Source organism: Brachycentrus maculatus, unplaced genomic scaffold (assembly GCF_059751285.1).
Source record: "Brachycentrus maculatus isolate JH-2025_06_01 unplaced genomic scaffold, ASM5975128v1 h1tg000180l, whole genome shotgun sequence".
Classification (NCBI taxonomy): Eukaryota; Metazoa; Arthropoda; class Insecta; order Trichoptera; family Brachycentridae; genus Brachycentrus; species Brachycentrus maculatus.
In genome coordinates, this window is record NW_028280931.1 from 1,794,554 (window position 1) to 1,817,257 (window position 22,704).

A 22,704-nucleotide genomic window follows, 5' to 3' on the forward strand; every position below is an offset into this window, starting at 1 on the left:
AAAACAACCACTAACTAGTGACAGATTTGTGAACAAGAATTTGGACACAGCCAAGACAGACAGGGAAACCTAGATTTGAGAACAAGGATTTGGAAACACTCTAAATGTTGTGAAAAAAATCCTGTTGACAAATTTTGTGGACAACGATTTGGACATACCCAGATAGACAGGAGAAACTCAGATTTCTGAACAAGGATTTTAACACCTTACCCAAAAATGTTGTGAGAAAAAAACAACCTGTTTTTTGTCAATAACTTGAGATAACGAACTAGTCACTAACTAGTTTTTTTTGGCAAGTAATTTTCTTATGCAACATATGAAGTCGATAAGTTTGAGATGATCCAATATTTTGTTTATTATCAACAAGTTTTTTTAATGACTTCGTGTATCATGATTATTGTGTCCGTGATCGTGATTCCGATAATCATTACTAACGAAGATTGATGGATTAGTAATTTACAGAAATAATGATTCAACAGTAAATTATAGGTTAGTCATCTATTATTTGAAAAATTTCACGCCCTCTATCAGCCTCGTGTTATTTAAATTATAAATAATTTTAATTTATTCATACTTTAATTTTTCATCGTACAAATAAAAACAAATTACAATTTACAATAATGTGTCTTTATAAGTTTTGCCGTACAGAGGGAACATTTTCTTCTTCTTCTTCTTCTTCTTGGTGTAGACCTTGTGGCCTGTTTTTAAGAGGAATTAGCCTCCCATGCGTTGTCGATTCCCAGCTATAGATCCATCTCTTTGGTGGTCTGCCTGAGAGTCGTCTACCATGGGGTTGGCCATACAGTGCAATGTGGGGGAGTCTGGATGGTTCCATTCTCCTCACATGTGCATACCATTGTCTCCTTCGTTGCCTTCCCCACCTAACGACATCTTCGATCTCGCATATTTCCCTGATCCTAGCGTTTCTTATTCTATCTCAAAGACTCTTGCCTGATGTGCTATATGGAAAAATTCTATATGGAAAAATCCTGAGATGAAGATCGGCACCAAAATTTAGATTTACAAAGCTTGTGTCCGACCCATCATGACGTACGGGATCAAAAGTAGAGCGGACACCGTTGGCACAAAAAAAACGCGCTTAGAGTATTAGAAATAAAGACTGTAAGGGCACATTTTACAAAACATTATTATAAATTAGATGAATATGATATTTGTTGATTCGGCATTAACCTTTTGAAATGACATGTTGACTATTATTTTCACAATTAAACACTTGTACGATTATAATACCACTTAGCGAGTTTTATTTCGTTATACGACTAGTTTATAAAACTAACAAATGTTTTCATCTACATGTGAAAAAGTTTTACTTTTCACTTGTAGATGAAAACATCTGTTAGTTTTCGAAACTAGTCGTGCGTAATGAAATAAAACTCACTGAGTGGTATTATACAAGTGTTTAATTTTTAAAATAATAATGAAAAGTAAACTGTTTATGACATATCGCTCACTCCTTTCAAGAACGTCATAAATCAAAAAACTTGATTTTTCAGGAGAACGTTTTTAAAGTTTAAAAATATAATACAATGAATTAAAATTAATTTCAAGCCACTCACTGAACTTTTTACTGTGCAACAGATCTTTTAAGGTAAAACCTGAAGGTTTTTTCTCCATTTGAAAAATATTTAGTATTTTAAAAATAATAATTAAACAATGCCTTTTCTTCTAAGTGCAAAAATAACACTTTCTGCCCTGTAGTGGGTAAATATTATGTTAAAAATATGCCTCTTTTGCTGGGATATAGTACATTTTCTGGGCATTCCGAAAACATGCACAACTGAAAATTGACGATTTTTGATTTATGACGTTCTTGAAAGGAGTGAGCGATGTGATCAAATAAGACATGGCCGAATGATGCCATCTATTTCAGATCTACCCACCTTCATTATCCATTTATAAATACCTATTTTATACTTAGTTTCGTTATTTAATGACTTAATGGATAATGTAAGTGGGTTGTACAACTTTGTGGCAAAATAATCAAAGTTTTTTAGACCAAAAGACGTATGTGTTTGTAGAGATTTTGTTTGATGTGTTTGTAGAGGTTTTATTTGATATTTTAGTTTTTTTTAAGGTAAAGGTTTTCTTTTCTCTGTGTAAACGATACGGGAATATCTGACGAATATGAGAATATTTATTTTGTATATGTATGACCTGATGATCCGCCTTGATGATTCGTCCGCCTACGTAGTGTAATGGTCAGCACGCTCGGCTACCGTTGTGGAGGTCCCGAGTTCGATTCCCAAGGGGGGTAAAATAAATATAAGTGATTTTTCACTGTAATATTTATTCAATATTACCATGGACTGGTACCTGAAGCGGAGGGCTGATCACCTTTCCTTCATGTGTAAACGATTGAGATAACACTGCGTTTATATGACCCAGTGCCCTATGCACCATTGGGGTGCGGATAAGGGTTTTATTATTATTTATTTATGACCTGATGATGGAATGATTTTCCGAAACCGGTAGTCACGAATACGTGTTTATAAAAGTGGTATTAAACAAAGTGAACAATGGATGATAAGGAGAGAAAATAATGTTTTAGGCTGTAGAATAAATGACGTTTATTTCACAATTATAATTACATTGATTTCAACGTATTCGAAAGGTACCTACCCACCTATCCCTCCAACACTCTCAATTACATACAAGTTATCTGTTAAAGATACAGTATGTGTGAGCACATGTAATTTGATACATTACTCAAGGTTCGTCCTTTCTTAATGTGTCATCTCATTCACCTTTTATTTAATATTTACACTCTGCAAATTATTTAGATCTTATCTTATATTTTTACATCGTAAGTTTAATTTACTTATGCCTATTTACAAATACCAGTTTTTGATTGATTTATTTTTAGTATTTTTCCTGTTTACGTTTCATAAATTTAAGATTACATATAATGGCATTAAAAAATACATTTTCACTTCTTTATATTCATTGTATTTATTTATATCAAATAAATATAAGTGATTTTTTCACTTTCATAATTATTCAATATTACCCTGGACTAGTGCCTGAAGCGGATAACCTTTCCTTCGTGTGTTAACGATCAAGATAACACTGCGTTTATGTGATGCAGTGCCCTATGCACCATTCGTGCGGATGAGGGTTTGAAGAAGAAGTGCTTAAATATGACACAGCATATAAACATACACATATATAAAGCTGGAATATACCTCAATAAACTTGCAGATATAACCCGTTTACAAAATTAGGGTTGAAAAAAAATGCAATAAAATGTAAATGATAAAAGTATGTATATTTATGCAAGATATAAATATTTATTGGTATATATATCTTTATCTTATCTTGTCAATATAAAATAATTTACAATATATAATGGAAGTAGGTAGATCTGAAATAGATCGCATCATTTGGCCATTTCGTATTTGATTGCATTTCGCAAACTATTTTCTTTTATACATTTTTATTCTTTCAGTTAGGTAAACTCAGTGAGGTCACATGATTGTAATTTAAAATTTTGTATATGATGAATTAAAAATACAAGCTACAAGAGAAAACACAATGCAAGATATAATAAATGATAAGAATATAATTATAGAATACAGCTCTTATGATGTTTATTCCATACTGATCCTCAAAAATGTTGTTTTTTATTGATTTAACGAAGGAAAAATAATCAAAATTAGGATCGGTAATATATGATGGGTCGACATCCTAATAAAATAATTATCCGTTTCTTAATCTCAGGTTTTTTAAAGCATTGGAACTTCTTCCAGTTATCATCATCAAGGCTGCCGAGATCACGCTTTTCACTTGTCAGGCGATCGTGAATTTAATAACCCTGATAAATACTTTCTGTATCTGTAATATGTAATGGATATTAAGGTCAACAACTGCACCTAGAAACCACATCAAAACATAATATTGGTCAATGGCCGCTGACTTCTCGGGTCAATATAATATGTATAACTGTCGCAATGCATTCACACTGCCTTTCTCCTATAGCAGTGGTATACATTATTGTACATTTTTGACATTTCATTATCAACAAAGATGAAGAACAATATGGTAGCATGGGTATTTATTTATTTAAACTTCATTTACAGAAAATAAATAAGTATATTGGCGGGCTTATTGTTAAAAAGCAATATCTTCCAATCAACCAAGCTAGCGATATTGATCCAAACGTTTGAAACCATATATAGCTGTTTGCAATCAAAGGGTAGATAGTACTTGAACATATATTTTTTTACAAAAGATGATAATAAGGAGGGCAAAGGAAAAATGCAGTTTAGGGAAGGAGGTAGAGGTAAAATCTAAGGGAGGGGGTTTGATGGACAATTAGTATTCTAATGATAAATAGTAATGTCCCAGACGTTTCTTAAAATTTATTAGAGAAGGTGAATTGTTTACAAGGAGAGGTAATTAATTCCATAGTCTGGCCGATTGGACAGAGAAGGAATTACTGAAGGATAATTGTGTTATGGGGAATGTTGACAGGGCTTATAACGTGTCAAAGGCTGGTTTATCGATCATTTTACACACGTGCTACATTCATCATTCTACCCATGATTGACAACAACACAACAAAACAACGGAACTCTTACATATATCATTAATCTCATGACAACATATGAGTTCACAAAAGCTATCTATGTATGTTAGATTGCACACGAATATTAACATTTTTATTTATGTATGTAAAAAAAAAGCCTTGCATTATTTCTTTATATTACCAATTGAAAATCAATCAAACATCGCTTTCCCGCACATTCGTCTGAGAGATTTCGTCTGCATTCAGTAAACTTTCGTTATTCTTTTGCCAACTCCACGCTTCACTTCCATACATTTCTTTACTTGTATTTAAAAACCCTTTTTTGAACTTATACCGACTATTTGTGCTAAGAATATTTCAGTATTTATCTAAAATATAATAGTTATGAATATTTAGGAACCTACCCACAATGTGACAAATTCTTACAATAAGAACGAGAAATATAAGTCTGAAATAAATTTGCATTGATTATGCAGCAGATAATTCCATAATGATATTTATTTATTTATTACCTACAAGTTAAATCAGAAATGGACATGAAAGAGAAAATATTCGACCGCATTCCATTATATTCAATCATATAAATCTAATGTTGATTATACGTAGTTTGTATCTCGTGAAAGTTTGATACTTAATCACAAATATAAATAATAAATACGTAACGTATTTATAAAAAAAAACAATATTTCTATTAAAGCTATGGTACTTCAACAAATTTAGTTCGAATCACTTCAAGTACTGAGACTTCTCTGTTATTTTTTAACATCTCATCAAAGATGAAGAAGAATATGGAAGTCTGGACATTTACGGGGCTGACGACCGTCATAGGCTGGTTTAAGTGATCACTTTACACACGTGTAACATTCACCAATTCTACCCATTATTGACAACCACACTACTCAAATTCTTGGAAGCTCTATATATGAACCAATTTAGGAACCTTGTTCTTGAATCACTAGAACTTCACTAGAGACATCTATTGGTGAAATATAAAGAAGCTTTTTACTAAGCAGAAACTCTTATATTAAATGCCCAGACTAAATCCCGTAAATGCCCAGACTTCCATATTCTTCGTCATTTTTGATGAGATGTTAAAAAATAATATGTCCTGTAATTGGAGATAATCCAGATTTTGTGAACAAGTATTTGGACACACTCAAAATGTTGAGACTTCTCTGTATGTCTGCATTAGGTCTAGTAAGCATATTGATTTTTCAACTTATTGTATGACATTTTCTCCAAACATTTTGAGTGTCCAAATCCTTGCTCACAAATCTGACCATCTCTTTTAGGAGTTTTTTTATAGACATATCTGAACAGAATTTTTTTCAGTTTTGTTCGGAAAAGACGGTTTTTTATAAAAATTGTATTTCCACAAAAATCTACCTACTACTTATAAAAGCTACAGAAAACAGATTGATGCGTGTATGTACTATATTATATTATTACAAATATTTCATCAAACATTTTAAGTATTATTTTTTGACATCTCATCAAAGATGAAGAAGAATATGGAAGTATTTGGACACACTCAAAATGTTGTAAACATTTTAAGGGTATACTCTCAACATATCATTCAGTTCGTGACCGGCCGAGCTAGAACCCACGTGCATGCATTTTTTAGAATGTACTGCGATTTTTTTAATTATATAAATTGAAAAAATATTATTTTTTATTAAATTTTTTAATTCTTACCTTTTTAGAACTCTTTTCTTTTCAAAACCATATATTTATTTCGAAGAAAAACTTATTGTTCCAATACAAATACTATGTTTTAAGCGAAACTACTACAATGACTATGTTTTAAGCGAAATTTCAATTACCTACGTCAAATGTTACCTGGGTTTATAGAAAATTTACTTGCGGGCTGTCGATTATCCCGCCTTAAGGCCCAATAAATAAAAAGGATATCACATTTCATTTCAAATTTTTCTTCGAGTTTTTTCTTATACTTTCAATTTATCGGTACCAGTTTTAATATTATTGTCTGTCATATCGCTCACTCCTTTCAACAACGTCATATAAAAAGAAACTTGATTTTTTCAGGAGATGGTTTTTAAAATTTAAAAATACAATAAAATGTATTAAAAATAAATATCTTACTGTGCAACAGATCTTTTTTAAGGTAAAACCTGGATGTTTTTACTCCATTTGAAAAATACTGATAGTATATTTAAAAAAATAATTAAACAGTACCTTTTCTTCAAAATGCAAAAACAACACTTTCTGCCCTGTGGCGGGTAAATATTAAGTTTAAAATATACCGCTTTTGCTGGGATGTAGTACATTTTCTGGGCATTCCGAAAATTGAAGATTTTTGATTTATGACGTTCTTGAAAGAAGTGAGCGATATATTCAATTTGATTGGAGCCAATCATGGACTGTTACATAAGGACTTGATTTGTGTTAGATACGTGTATGTAGGGTACACATATGTTTTATTTCTCTGTACGCTCCATGTGAGAGATATTATATTAGTTATTAACCGGTTGTACGCTTTTAATTAAAACGTGAAATAATTTATAAATATGTAAGGAAAATAGAAATTCGATTGTGAATATTGTGTAACACAAACCGCGCCTACATTATACATCATACTTAAAAATATTTTATCCTTTTTGTTAGGTAAGTGGATACGTGCCTTTATTAATGACTGATTTTTGCAATGAAAAATTTTATTTTAGTTACAATTATTATTTATGTTTTTTCATTTCACAGTATAATAGGTAAATATTACAAGCACAAAAATATAATATTACATTAATAAAATAATAAAAAATTATCCCATAAACCATGGTTGTGGGTTTACAATTTATTTAAGGTTATATATAACAAATGGATGAATACAATAGATATCAAAATATTTTTGTACTGACATTTCTTGGTGGAACTGCATTTTATAGAATATACAACATTACATACATTTTATAAAATAACAAGTACGTAATTTTTCGACGTAAATTTTATTTGACTAGCAACCCGGTTTCATCGTAATCGACATCATCAGACTGAACCAGTCTTAAAATTGGAAAAAAATTACACACTTGTTATTTTCTTCTGGATATAAAAAAAAAGATTAAAAGTGGATCCATTAAATATTTATTCAATATCACCCTGGACTGGTACCTGAAGCGGAGGGCAGATCACCTTTTCTTCTTGTGCTAACGATCAAGATGCTGCGTTTATATGATGCAGTGCCCTATGCACCATTGGGTTGCGCACAAGGGTTTAAATGGAAACATTAAATGCAAATATTTGATTTTAACAGAAAACAAAATAAATTCATGAAAGGTTTATTTTCAACTGGTCTGGGTGATGTATTTTTCACATTTGCCTTCCCTTATCGTATAAACATCTAACAGTAAAGGCTTTGCGGGTTATTCGTATAAAAATATGAAGGTCCACGCTTTAATCTAATATAGTTTGTTCCTATCATCAATTTATTCGGTAGTCGAAATAACTCGGAATAAAATAAAAATGCGACGGAAACTAAAATCTATCTTTATGCCATTAAGAACTATTTTAATTAAATTAAACACTTGAATAATCCACTGAATTGAGTTTTATTTTGATATTACGACTAGTTTCGAAAACGACAATTGTTTTCATCTTCTGGTACAAATTAAAACTAATTTTAATGTTTTAATTTGTACCAGAAGATGAAAACAATTGTCGTTTTCGAAACTAGTCGTAATATCAAAATAAAACTCAATTCAGTGGATTATTTAAGTGTTTAATTTAATTAAAATAATCATGTCATTCCACAAAGTTAATGCCGAATCAATAAATAATACCATTAAGAACTGTTTATAAACATATTTATGTTGTGCATATTGCGGAAAATCAGGCGCTTTCGCTATACGTTTAAAAAATTAAAAATGAAATTTTTACAATATTATATTTTCAGTATGTCCAAATCTTTGTTCGTTTATCTCGGTTTGTCCACTTAGGAGTTAATTATTTTATTTACATGCATTTCATAAACGGACGTACTCAAAATATTGTGTATTAAATAACTGGTCAAAATATAAATTCAATATAAATAGAAAATCACGTTTTCAAGCGTCTCCTAGTATGTAAAAATAATTTGGAAAGAACCTTAGAAATATTTCATGAAGATATCTGCTTATTCAAACAGCTAAATCAACTCAAATATAGATGGTGATGAGAAGTAGCATGTGGAAGAAGGTGTCAATTGAAGAATAAAAACTTACGAAATTTGAGTAGTTTTTTATTTGAGGTCAATCATGGATAGAATGGTGAATGTTACACATACATAGAGTGATCACTTAAACCAGATCGTAAGCTCTGTAAATACCATACCCAGACGTCCATATTCTTCTTTATACATGTTTTTTAAAGGAATATTTCAATTCAATTTTTCAATTTCAATTCAATTTATTCAACAACAAAAAAATAATATATACATAACAAACAATATTCAAGGCGTATATATTAAAAGTAAGCAAGAAGACTTAAAGGTGTAGAAGAATCCCGCTTCGGAAAACTCCTTCGGACACATGGAACAGATCAATATCCAATGTGATATTGTTCAACATAGCGGTAGCTCTTCCTACAGGCATAACCATCGAATATCCCACGAAGCCTCTACTTTTAGAGGCTTGTTTCCAGGTAGGATAGTAAGGATGAAGGAAGGCATGTAAATGTGAAAAATACATCAGAAACACCCAGACATATTGGAAATAAATCTTTCTTGAATTTATTCTGCAATTTGCGGGAATCGAACCCGCGATGCCAGTTTCGCAGTCGAGCGTCTACCCATCTACTCCACGACGCCTGATGAAATATCAATACAATTTTTACAACATTTTTAGTGTGTCCTTAGTGTGTACTTGTTCACAAATCTGGATTATATTCAATTAGGATTTATTTTTTTGACATCTCAATATAGATGAAGAAGAATATGGAAGTCTGGGCATTTACAGAGCTTACGACCAATATAGACTGGTTTAAGTGGTCACTTTACACACGTGTAACATTCACCAATTCCAACAGTTCCAATGTGGATAAATCCAGGATTGGAACTCACATACAAATAAAAGAGTTTCTGCTTGATAAAAACTTGCCTCATCCCACCATAGATGAAGTGATCTCTCATGAAGTCTATCGAGTTCAAGAACTATGTATAAAGCTTGATCAATATATCTACAAACTTTTACTTAATGAACATATTTTAATATTACGATATTTTATATGAATCTATGGTTTAAATTCAAAGCATCCATTTTTTATTATATGTAAACAGTAAATGGAACACAAAAGCTTTAAAGACCAAAGAAGTTAAATATAAATTTACAACGGAAACAAGAGAGTGCAATATAAATAACATGGAAATCGTTCAAGACGTATGGGAAAAAATAAAGATAAAAATCAAATCTGCAGCTGAGGGGACCATAGGTGTATCATTGTACAATATATAATCGATATGGAACTAGGCTTTTTCCCCGAAAGCAATCTATCCAGTATGACCCTCTTTCGCCGCAGAATATTGGGCAAACTGGCTTATGTCATTTTAATCCAAGTTTAACCATTAAAATTCGCCAACGTTTAACTGTCGCAATTATTCTGACGTAACTTTCACTACATTAGTAATTTTTGCATCGCCCATAGCGGTACGTTTCATCATGTGTCAATTGTCTCATATGATTATGGTGTTTAATAACTCAGGCTACTAGAACGATGTCGGTTACTTGTAATATGTCTATTACGCGGGGAACCTAGTTATCTATTTTAAAATAATTATAAGAATCGATTTGTTTTATTGGTATTTCATATGTTTAAAATGTCGTTGTATGGGTAATGATGCAAGCCAAATATAGGGAGCGTTATACTTTAACTTTAAATTAAGCGTAACGATGTTTTTTTTTCTCAAATCATTATACTACCCATAATGTTATGGTGACTTCCTGCGCCGTACGTAGAAATGTACCTAGAGTATAAAGGATTTAAAATTTGGTGCGAGTAGAAAAGGATTGATATCTCAATGATACTTTTTAGATTATCATTTATGTGAATTGTTTTACAAATAAAAAACATGCATGCTCATTCTATGCCAACTAACCAACGGTTTTTCGGAGAAGTATGTATGTAATAATAGGCAAAATCCGACTGCCATCTTCTATTTATATATTATCTTAACCATGTAAATGAACGTTTTATAATAGATTTTTTAAGGCGTTTTTTTTAACAATAAAAAAGTTTTTAGTTATTGGATCATTTTTGTTATACCGTTTGCGTGAAAAATCATTTTAAGGATGCTTTACCACTGTATTTACTAATATAACATACAAAACAATATGAAATCGTCATTATTTTTCCATCACTATATATATTTATGTATATATATATAATATATATATATATATATATATATATATATATATATATATATATATATATATATATATATATATATATATATATATATATATATATATATATATATATATATATATATATATATATATATATATATATATATATATATATATATATATATATATATATATATATATATATATATATATATATATATATATATATATATATATATATATATATATATATATATATATATATATATTTAAATATATATATATATATATATATATATAATGTGTAAAAACAAACATCGCAGTCGTTTATCGTCTCTTTCAGGTAAATAGAGTTACCTTACGATATGAGTTCTAGCCCGGTAAACTTATGGTCCACCTAATATTTGTATGCGTCGTATAATTATTTTATGTTTCACGAATCACCGGTAGATTGAGTGTTTACTTTTTATTGAAAGTTTAAGCAATTTGCGTTTTCATAACCAATCGAAAATTTCGTCCGAGTGTTCAATTAGCGAGATGAGTAGATTTTATTCCCATAGTAATAAAAAACGATGTTTATTGACTAGTAAAATCGTCTCTCAAATTCAAAATGTCAAAGATCAGCAATCGCTTGCTTAATTCTGGGTGTGTCTTCACGTGAGTACTTAAGAAGATTCTCATTTCCTTTTACATGACTAAATGGTACTTTAACAAATTTTTCATTAAAAACCTCACCGATAATTGTTAAAGAGAAACCATATTCGTACTTTTTTAAATTAAAGTTAAATTAAAATTTAAGCACGACTGATTTTTCGTCTTTATTTTCTTATATTATTATTTAAGGAAATATTGTTAATTTCATGGATATTTATTATTCGTTTTATATATTTTTTTGTGCACAATTTGTGTTTTCATAACCAATCGAAAATTTCTTCCGAGTGTTCAATTAGCGAGTGGTGATATAAAAAAGGTAAACTGCTATTTTAGCAGTTTGTCATCAGACATTTTAAACATATGTAGATAAAATATCTTTTAAACATAGATTGTAAAATCTGTGTTTGTATAAATTGAGTCATTAGTAATTGGAAAAAAAGAAGTTGAAATTAAAAATGATAGCGAAATATTGAGAATTGACTTTATGTTTACGATTTCAATAAAACTGCATTTGGTCTGGAATCGATAGTTTTTACGTGACGTTATTCAAATCAAAATGCACAATAGATGAAAACTTATTAGTGTATTATACATTTTTAATTAATGTTTTACTTAGTAAATACCATCATTTTCAAACATCGTATGATGCGGAATGCATCGAAACACGTGTCACGGTAGATTTTAAGAAATAGTGGTATTTACTAAGTAAAACATTAATTAAAAATGGATAGATTTCACCACTAAGTGACTGCCTAATCAATAAATGACAGTATATTATACATTAAAAATCAAGATTTCAATGTAGGTGTAATAAATTATAGTTTTTATTTCATATAAAACAGAATTTTTTTTAAATCATTTTAAATTTGTGTTTGCATGTTTTTTTAATGTTATAATCATAACTCCATTTTAATTATAAATTTATTATTATTACTCCATATTTCTCTTTTCATAATTTTCTGTGACCAAAGAAAAGTAAGCAGTACTTTTTCCTCGGCGTGGGAACGGGAACAAAGATAATTTTGTCACCTAGTATGATAAGGTGTTGCATATTTCTGAATTCAAAACGCAATGACCTCATAATTGTGAAAACACTTTTTGGATCTTGGAAAATTACGAAACCGTTTTCTTTCCCACCATTTTAACTGTTGTTTTCTTTCATTGGTGATCCATGGACTCATGTCCTCATTCATTTTGTTGTTCTTCAAAGTTCCTTTGGCCAAACGTAGTATTCGTTTGATTTGTTTTATTTATTTCAAAACAAATTACATACATTAGTCATACATATAATATTTCCGATGAGTAATTTCTATTTCTCATTTTGGGACATTTGTTACTGCGTTTTTAATCTTGTGGGTCTGTAAATATTTTTATGTAGTGTGTTATTGGTGATTTGTTTGCTGTATTGAAAATGTTTTTCTGTGATGTCTCTTTAGTTATTTTTAATGCATTCGTAAGGATTATTTGTTTTAAAAAATTAAACATAGATGAAGAAGTCTATTGAGATAGGAATATAGAAGTGTGAACATTTACAGGGCTTACTTTACATACTATGTAATAATCACCATTCGACTCATGATTTACTACCATATAACATAATTTCGGAAAGTCGTATGTACCTACATGTATGCTTTAATTGAAAAAAATCAACTGATTTTTATTTGTATAATGTCATCTACGACATTAATGGTTAAAAAAGTATTTTTTTAACCATATATTTTTTTTTTATCGTGATGGTTTTTTTAATCAAATATTCAAAAAACCATCACGATATTCATCATTTATAAATATGAATTTGAATACACTCAAAATATATAGTTTTTTTCGTGATGGTTTTTTAATCAAATATTAAAAAAAAACATCACGATATTCATAACTTTTAAATATAAATTTGAATACACTCAAAATATATAGTTTTTTTCGTGATGGTTTTTTAATCGATTATTCAAAAAACCATCACGATATTCATCATTTATAAATATAAATTTAAAAACACTCAAAATATATAGTTTTTTCGTGATGGTTTTTTAATCAAATATTCAAAAAAAAAACATCACGATATTCATCATTTATAAATATAAATTTGAATACAGTCAAAATATATAGTTTCTTCAATTTATATTACAAATACCTAACTCTTTTGCTATAACTTTTTTCTTCAATGTTAAATTACGTATCAGGCTATTATTGTTTAGTATGATAACTAATTATATATTAACACAACTTACTTCTGTATTTATACTTAGGAATAAAAAAATAATCGTAAATCGTAAATTTGTATAAACTAACCACGCATGTTTTATTAATATTCTTAAAAACGTTAGGCAATATTTACTATTTCTACGTTTTATAATTACTGTTTCTTTCATAAAAAAATCTTGCTTGCCTTTTTTCGACTTCGAAAAGTTTTATCGAGGGATCAAACAGTTGAGTAAAAATACTTGTTCAAAAGACATTCATAGCATTACGAAACGGACGAAATGTCACACGTAATATGCCTCTTACAGACAGGTTGTTAATTGATTGCTCGTATGAAATTTCTCATATTCTGACCGGTCATAATAAATCAGAGAAAGCTGTTCCCATACAGGCTGAGAGATCAGTCAGTATCAATCACGAGTGCACTTACATGTGTAATGTATTACAGCGTATGTAAAATGGGTAGGAAGTTGTGTCGTTGGTGTGCGGTATGTAATTATTATGCATAGGCATGTCATGAATATATCAATGCTCTACATTCGATTTAAATTTGAGGACTGTTTCGCCAATAGGATGTCAGTCACAAGCTACATGCAATGATGAAAGATTTTTATTTCTTAAAAACGTATGTGTTTTATATATGTAATATATATGACCTGATGTGTGTACAAATTATTATAATGATAGAATACCATTTTTGAGAGCTTTTTATAATTTATGATAATTTATTCATACACTTTGATAGGTTCGTTTGTCACCCTGCTACAATTTTATTTCTTTTTGAAAATACAAGCCGATGAAAGATTTGATGCTTACCAGATTAAATTATTAAATTAAAATATATGTTAAGGTACATCGGTAAAGTGCAATTATACATTTTGACAAAAATTAATTGTAGTGTGTAAAGATTGAAAAATTACTTATTTACTTTATATCTTGTGTATCTTTGATATATTATGTGTATTTTTATATATTTCAAATATTCAAATGAGTATTTTTTTATACGCTTTACATGTGATATATCTTTAAAAACTCCCCTAATTTTATAATCTGTCTAAGGTAGAAACAAAATAAAAAGAAATTGCCAAATATTTTTATTTTATTTATTGTTTTACTTAGTAAATACCACTATACTACTACTAAGTAAAACATTAATTAAAAATGGATAGATTTTACCACAAAGTGACTGCCGAATCAATAAATGAAATTTTATTTTTTAATGTATTTAAACCGAAACTACATACTTATTCTATAGGCAAACTATTGTAATGCGGTTTATATAAAACACAGAGTTTGTAGTCGAACCAGGCCGTATCACTTACGCATAAGGCTTCCGTGCAATAGTAATTTAATATTCTTTGAATGTCATGAACGTGATGTGAGACGGGCCATTGTTATGTAAACGCCACTTAACTCGAACATAACAAATAAGTACACATCTTTTTATTTATCGTATTTCAAAACATGCCGCAGGCATAAAAACAATAACCTTGCCTCTCTATGAATAATCTATTTTGTCCAAAAATATTTGTTAAAAAATTGTACGTAAAAAATGTGTAAACTGGTTTATTTTTATGTGTCTGACTTCATCCCATTTTCGGGGAAAATTGGTTTCCAGGAAATTATTTCAATATGTAGCGTGGGTAGTAAAAACAATAACCTCGCCTCTTTATGAATAATTTATTTTATTAAAAAAAATACATAAAAATTGCAAGGTAAAAATACGATTTCGAGGAAATTATCATAATATTTTATATGCAATAGTTTTATGCCAAAAATATAATTTTACTACTAAAGTAATATAATTCAGGCTTTTAATTATATCCTATGACAAGTTGTAAGTCCTGCAAACGCCCAAACTTTCACGTTTTTCCTTATCTATAATAAGTTGTCAATAATAAAAATATATCAATATATTTTCTTATTTTTATTTTATTTAAAGAGAAATATGTGTGTTTTTACTATTTAAAAATAAAAAATAATAAAACCCTTATCCGCACCCCAATGGTGCATAGGGCACTGTGTCATATTAACGCAGTGTTATCTTGATCGTTTACACATGAAGGAAAGGTGATCAGTCCTCCGCTTCAGGTACCAGTCCATGGTAATATTGAATAAATATTACAGTGATAAAATCACTTATATTTATTTTACCCCCCTTGGGAATCGAACCCGGGACCTCCAGAACGGTAGCCGAGTGTGCTGACCATTACACTATGGAGGCGGACACAATATTTCAATTACATACTATTTCTGTGAGCCTAAGCGGCTCATTAATAGAAATGGGTATCAAATTGTGGTAGAGTGGGTTCGAACCTAGAATCTCTGACTTAAGAGTCCGCGACACTAACCACGGGACCATAACCAGACACAATAAAAAGAAGAGTGTAGCTCAACCAAAAATTTGCGTACCAAAGATTCCTTGATTTTGTATATTCATATAAATAATATAAAGATTTTGTATTTATATTCATATACATTTGAACATACTATGTTACAATACGAAAACAGAATGTCTTTGCTTTTTTTAAACTGATTGAAAATAAAATTTCAGCCACTTGAATATACAATGTCACAATATGAATAAGGAATGTACTCGCTATGTATTTATATATTTTTTAAACAGAATAATTTTTTTTTGCAGCCACTACAACTCAACGTTCAACAACAGTGACAGCGTCCCCTGAACCCACGAGTAGAAAGAACTTCCGAGTGGGAGTGAGGAGACGACCTATAATTTCCTCCTCAACTACCGCCCTGCCATCCTCTTCAGATTCTGCTGCTAGCTTGGATAATGCGGCACCTACTACACAGTCAGCTCTAACCGGTGAGTGAAAATCACTTAACATCCAAGTGACTCTGAAATCTAGCTAAGGCTTAAACATCGCTTATCATGTTTCTACTTAGGCTCCAACTTTATAGTTTCATGGCCTATTCCTACTTGTGAATGGGTTTAATCTTTATAACTTATTTACTTACTTATATGGATATCTCTCTTCTATATTGGCTCTTCTGTCAGCCGCAACTCAGTCAGGTCTCTGCATCCCGAAGTTCAGACGAGAACTGCTGACGGATTGTCAGCAGTGGAAGTTCTGGGCGGTGGGAATCTGATGCCTTGTAAAAGAGGCAAGCTTGATGTTGACTCTTGGGGGGCATGTGAAGTACATGGCCTAGACTGAATCGCCTTTTCTCGACAGCAGTTGTGACCATGGGTTGTTACGTCCTACGCTGTATTTTCTCATTTCTCATATAGTCAAACTACCGCACATCTAAAATCCATCGCAGGCATCTATTCTCGTTGCTGAGTATCCGGCTGCTCTGGGCCCTTATGAGGTGCCATGTCTCATAGCCATTTAAGAGAGAAAAGGAGCAATGCAGGAATTATATAGAAAGCATTTGGTTTTCACCAACTTTTTTCACAACTCCATTCTGCCGATAGCCATCATACTGATTAAAGTTATTATAATTTCATGTAACTCTGAAGTGAATAAATCTAAGCAAAAATATTCACTATCTCTTTAAAGGTACGAGTTTTTACAATTCAATGATTCTAAGTTAGCAATGAAGTTACTTAGGTGTATGATTTTACTTGTGAGTTTATTTATGTACTAGGTATAAACTATCTTACCTAAAACTTACATACTTATTATTTATTTCAACAAAGATGAAAAAGTTTTTAAGATCAATGAAGGAAGGAAAGCGTTAAGAAATGGGTAAGGGTTTCATGAGATGATTGAAATGTTTCTGAAGTATGATTTTGTTTAATTGAAAACTTCAAAATGAATTAGTCTATTTATTATTTTTTTAATTGAAGGCTCAACCGACCAAGAATCCCACTCCACAATACAACAGGCACAAGAGAAAGATTCCGTTGCTGATGTCCCTGTGAAGAAAAGAATTATCAAGATACAGAAACGACCACTGAATGCTAAAAGTAATCAGATTACACAAAAGGAAAATAAGGAAGGGAAAGAAAGCAAAGAAGAAGAGTCAAATCAGAATGTTAGCAAAAAGTATAGTTCAGTCATAAAATCAGACAATACTTTGGTACAGAAAGAAAAAGGAAGCGATGAAAATTTTGATGCTGGCTTCGGCATTGATGGTAAGAATATATATTTTGATTACAAAAAATACATCTATTTTCGTTTTTTTTGAACAGTTTTATCATCTTTTCTAATTATTACTATCTATATATTAACAAAGTCTCTTAATATTTGAACTAGTAAAGAAAACTACTACAAACAATAAAAATGTTAGGACGGTCTTCACTACTAGTATATCTTTTTCTTGTATGGAGTTTTTATTACTATATACAGATATACATACGTCGGGTTATCCAAACTTCTAAGTGTATCCATGCTTCGAAACTTTGAAAAAAAGATGATATAATTTATACAAATGAAAATATAAATAATCGTTCATTCAAAATCTTAGATCTCCTAATCATCATGAATTGCCTTGAAATTTAGACGCAGCATCGCATGTTTTTATTCATCAATATTAATAAAAACAAGTTCTTTTTTAAACGGATTTTTATAGCAATATTAGTGGCATCTATTGAACATAATAGCTATACACCCAATACTAAACATTGTATATGGCGGCAGCATGTTTCTTGATAGCTGCTAAAATATTGTATACCCACAACAAGCCTTATGAAATCAAGCATATTATAAATGTGCATTCACTTTTCTTTCTTATCCATTTAATTAGACTGAAGCACGGCGACACGTGGTCACTCTGGGCACAATAGTTCTTGGTTACATCGTTTGTAAATGTAACGAGTTTTTCTCTTACAGCCGCTAGTCTCAAAGTAATTTACAGTAAACAAATTTGTAAGACAAGTACTTTTTTTACAATTTGGCATCACTTTTATGACCTCATATCAGGATTTGATGTAGGAGGGGGTTAAATAATGTTATTTGTATTATATCCATTACTGTTTATTTAACTGTAGCTTTTCTTGTTTAGATATTGGCGGAGATGTCACGGCAGCAGTGGCTGTAGCAGCACATCAGCTAAGTGCCGCACCTCTGCCCACCATCCCTCCGTATGCAAGAGACGATCAAAGTGACTCCGTGTACACTGAAGAAATTCCACTGACAAGGGCCTACTTACTGGCTTCCCCATCGTCTCCATTTATCAGCCCAAATGGTAAGGACTTTAATCTTACCATATCTGAATATCAAATGAGAAATTACGATTTAAAACTGTCTAACTAACTATCATGCTACTCTGCAGGGGTAGGCAGAGAGAACAGAACGCCACACCACTCTGTCTTTGCAAACAATTTTTGCCTCTTTTGTATTCGTGAGGAGATCCTAACGCATACCCGCCAATTATTCCGACACCTGACCTGACCACTTTAAAGTATTTGACATATTTGATAATGCCAAGTTTTTCTCTGTCTTCTTCTGTTCATAAGGAAAACAAGAAGTAGTCTTCTTTGTAATCCTACTGGATTAAGTTCTAGAATTCTAGAAATACATTTTCCTTATAAATTTATTTAACTGTTCTTTCATCACTCATTTGTTCCACATTTCCAAACCATCTCAACACACCTTTCTTAATTTGATCAATAATGCTTATCTTAGCCTTGCATTCTTTCCATATTTCACTATTCGAACATCTATAATACATCACTTTGCACATCTCGCAGTCATACAGGAGAAAGTGACCAAGTGCATTTTTTACAAAAACGTCACATTGACTATTTGATATCTTACTAGCTTAATATTGCCCTGAAAAAAATCCCAAAGGATTTTAAACTTGGAAGTATAACATATTGACTTCTTAACAATGACTAACTGTATTAATGTTTATTTTCTTGTCAAGCAAAAGTGACTTAATTGGCAATCCTGAACATTTTACGTTTTGTTAGTTAGTCACTTTCTCCTGTACGACTACGATATGTCTGAGAGATCGCATTTCGACTCCAAATTAAACGTCTATATTGAGATATGAGTAAAAAATCTAAAATTAAAATTTAAGATGTTTTTATTGATAACAAAAAGAAGAATAATATGGTAGTCGGAGCATCACTTCAGTTGAAAAGATCTTCAATGTGTTTTACATATCGCTCACTCCTTTCAAGAACGTTATAAATGAAAAATCGTCAATTTTCAGTAGTGCATGTTTTCGGAATGCCCAGAAAATGTACTATATCCCAGCAAAAGAGGCATATTTTTAACTTAATATTTACCTGCTTTAGGGCAGAAAATGTTGTTTTTACATTTTGAAGAAAAGGTATTTTTTAATTATTATTTTTAAATATATTTCATATTTTTCAAATGGAGAAAAAACATACAGATTTTACCTAAAAAGATGTGTTGCAAAGTAAAAAGTTCAATAAGTGGCTTGATATTTATTTTTAATACATTGTGTTATATTTTTAAACTTTAAAAACGTTCTCCTGAAAAATCAAGTTTTTTGATTTATGACGTTCTTGAAAGGAGTGCTCGATATGTGTACATAATTTTATATTATTTATTATCTGTAGATGTAAACATCTGTAGTTTTTTAAACTAGTCGTGTGTAATGAAATAAAACTCATTAAGTGGTATTATACAAGTGTTAATTATTTATTTTAATAATCAACATCATTTTGCACAAAAAATTGTATTTAATTTTTAATAATTTTTAAATATGATTGTTTTACAGATTACATTGCCACAACACAAAGATACCAGGGGCGATCCAAATTCACCGTGCCACAAAAGAGCCGACGAATTTCCACAACAGTAGCACCTCAAGTTTTCTACTCCCCCAGCGTCACTCCGACAGTTGTCAGAAGAAGAAAACCATCCCATCCGCCAGCAGCTTTCGAGAAAATAAATCCAGTCAAGAAGATTTACAGGACAGTTGTAGACTATGAATATTACGACGATGACGATGTAAGAATTGTAGAGAAGATTCCGTTGCAAGAAAAAGTTCTTGTACTAAATTCAGGTATGTAATATTCTTTATCATAACTTTACCTACGAACTTTAATTTTTTGAATGATTTTGGTATTTTGAATAACATTGTCATTTAGTATTGTAAGAATGACGCCACAAAGAAAATTGACAAAAATTTAAGTTATCTACATTACGTACATAATTATAATGTTAACTCGTGTATGTAATCCTAGGAAACTTTAAAAACCTTATAATTATGTAGTATGTTTCACTTCATATTTCTAAAATACAACAAAAGCTACAATTTCATGAATTAAATTCATTAGTCCACCTCCGTAGTGTATGCACGCTCGGCTACCATACTGGAGGTCCCGGGTTCGATTCCCAAAGGGGGGGGTCAAATAAATATTAGTGATTTTTTCACTGTAATATTTATTCAATATAACCCTGGACTGGTACCTGAAGCGGAGGGCTGCCTTCACCTTTCCTTCATGTGTTAATGATCAAGATAACACTGCGTTTATATGATGCAGTGCCCTATGCACCATTGGGTGCGGATAAGGGTTTGAATGAAAAATGAAATAAATAAAATTCATTAGTTAAACCAGCAAATGATTTACTTGGTAAGAAAGAAAGGGTCTAATACTTATTGAACTTTAATAACTAATTGTCTTTAAATTGCTACAAAAACCTTTCGTTTCATTGATTTTTAGTATAAATTAGCATAAACATTATAAAATAAGTTTTACTTGGTAAATATCACTATTTCTTACGAAAACACAATTTCATGAATTAAATTTATTAGTTAAACCAGCAAATGATTTACTTGGTAAGTGAAAGAAAGGGTCTAATACTTATTGAACTTTAATAACTAATTGCGTTTAAATTGTTACAAAAATATCCCTTTCATTTCAGTCACTTTGTGATTATATCTATCCTATTATATCTATTATCGATTTAAAAAATAAGTTTTACTTGGTAAATATCACCTTTTCCACGTTTCATAACAGTTATTTTAATTGAATTTTCAGGTGGTATTCGATGTCTCGATCAAGGAAACTTCCCCCATCCCGAGTCTTGTAAAAAGTTCATTTCCTGTGCTAAGATGGAGAATGGAGACGTATACGGATGGGCGTACACTTGTCCAAAAGGGCTGAGCTTCGATCCTGTGGGCGGCATTTGCAACTGGTCAGCGGGATTAGGCTGCCGAGATTGAAGACGGGATATTTAATGTTGTCATATCATTTGTTAAAAACTATAGTTCAATATTCTTAACTATGTAAATAGACATTTTTAGGCACTATGTATTGAGAATAAGTGAAATCATAGTCGTAGTCAAAATATTGTGAGTTATATTTATTACCTAACAGAGTTGCGAGGAATGAATGGTTACCATTTATAATTACCATAGTTTTTACTACAGTAAATTTTAAAAATCTTTGTGCATTTTAGAATCTGAATCCAGCGCAAGTTTTGTTTGAAAAAAAATAAAAAAAATACATATAAATATTTTTTCATTATTCATACCCAAATATGGGCGCTACTGATCTATAAAATTTTTAAATAAATGACTTCTTATGAAATTTTAAGAAAAGGATTTAAAATTTACGAGACGAAAAATTATAAAATTTAAAATAAAAAATACTATAAATCTTCTTGTGCCTTAAACCTATTATGACAATACATATAAAACAATTGACTTAAGTATGTGTTTTAGTTGAATAAGATGTGATTATTTGCATAAGTTTAATATATTACGTGTGACTGCTTTTATTTACTTAATTTTATATAAATAAAAATATAAAATACAAAAATTTCAATTTGTAATTTCATTTTTCCCTTAATTTATAAATGCTACTACATATTGTGCTCACTGCTCGGATATATCAGGCACTATCAGGACCACCTGACCATAGTGTTGCTACACTGCCAGTAATGCGGGTTTTCAGCGAGTGTTAGAATTTTTCACTCAAGAATTACATATCTAGTAACTTTGATCATAAAAGGTAAACCCAGTCATGCTTAGGAAAAGGCTACAAAACTTGTGTAGTTCTTAGTTAGATCCTAAGTAGGA

General features: G+C 30.5%; 1 protein-coding gene across 2 annotated transcripts in view; it reads left to right on the forward strand.

The window, feature by feature from the left end:
- Nucleotides 1-22,272, forward strand: part of Cht6 (Chitinase 6) — a 172,882-nt gene extending 150,610 nt beyond the window's left edge. For both annotated transcript variants that reach the window (XM_088262487.1, XM_088262486.1), the window contains exons 21-25: nt 16,379-16,561; nt 17,549-17,836; nt 18,706-18,888; nt 20,395-20,682; nt 21,662-22,272. In XM_088262487.1, coding sequence (XP_088118613.1) covers nt 16,379-16,561; nt 17,549-17,836; nt 18,706-18,888; nt 20,395-20,682; nt 21,662-21,846 — 1,127 coding nt within the window. In that variant the 3' untranslated portion in view covers nt 21,847-22,272. The remainder of the gene's footprint in view (nt 1-16,378; nt 16,562-17,548; nt 17,837-18,705; nt 18,889-20,394; nt 20,683-21,661) is intronic.
- The last annotated feature ends 432 nt before the right edge of the window (nt 22,273-22,704 follow it).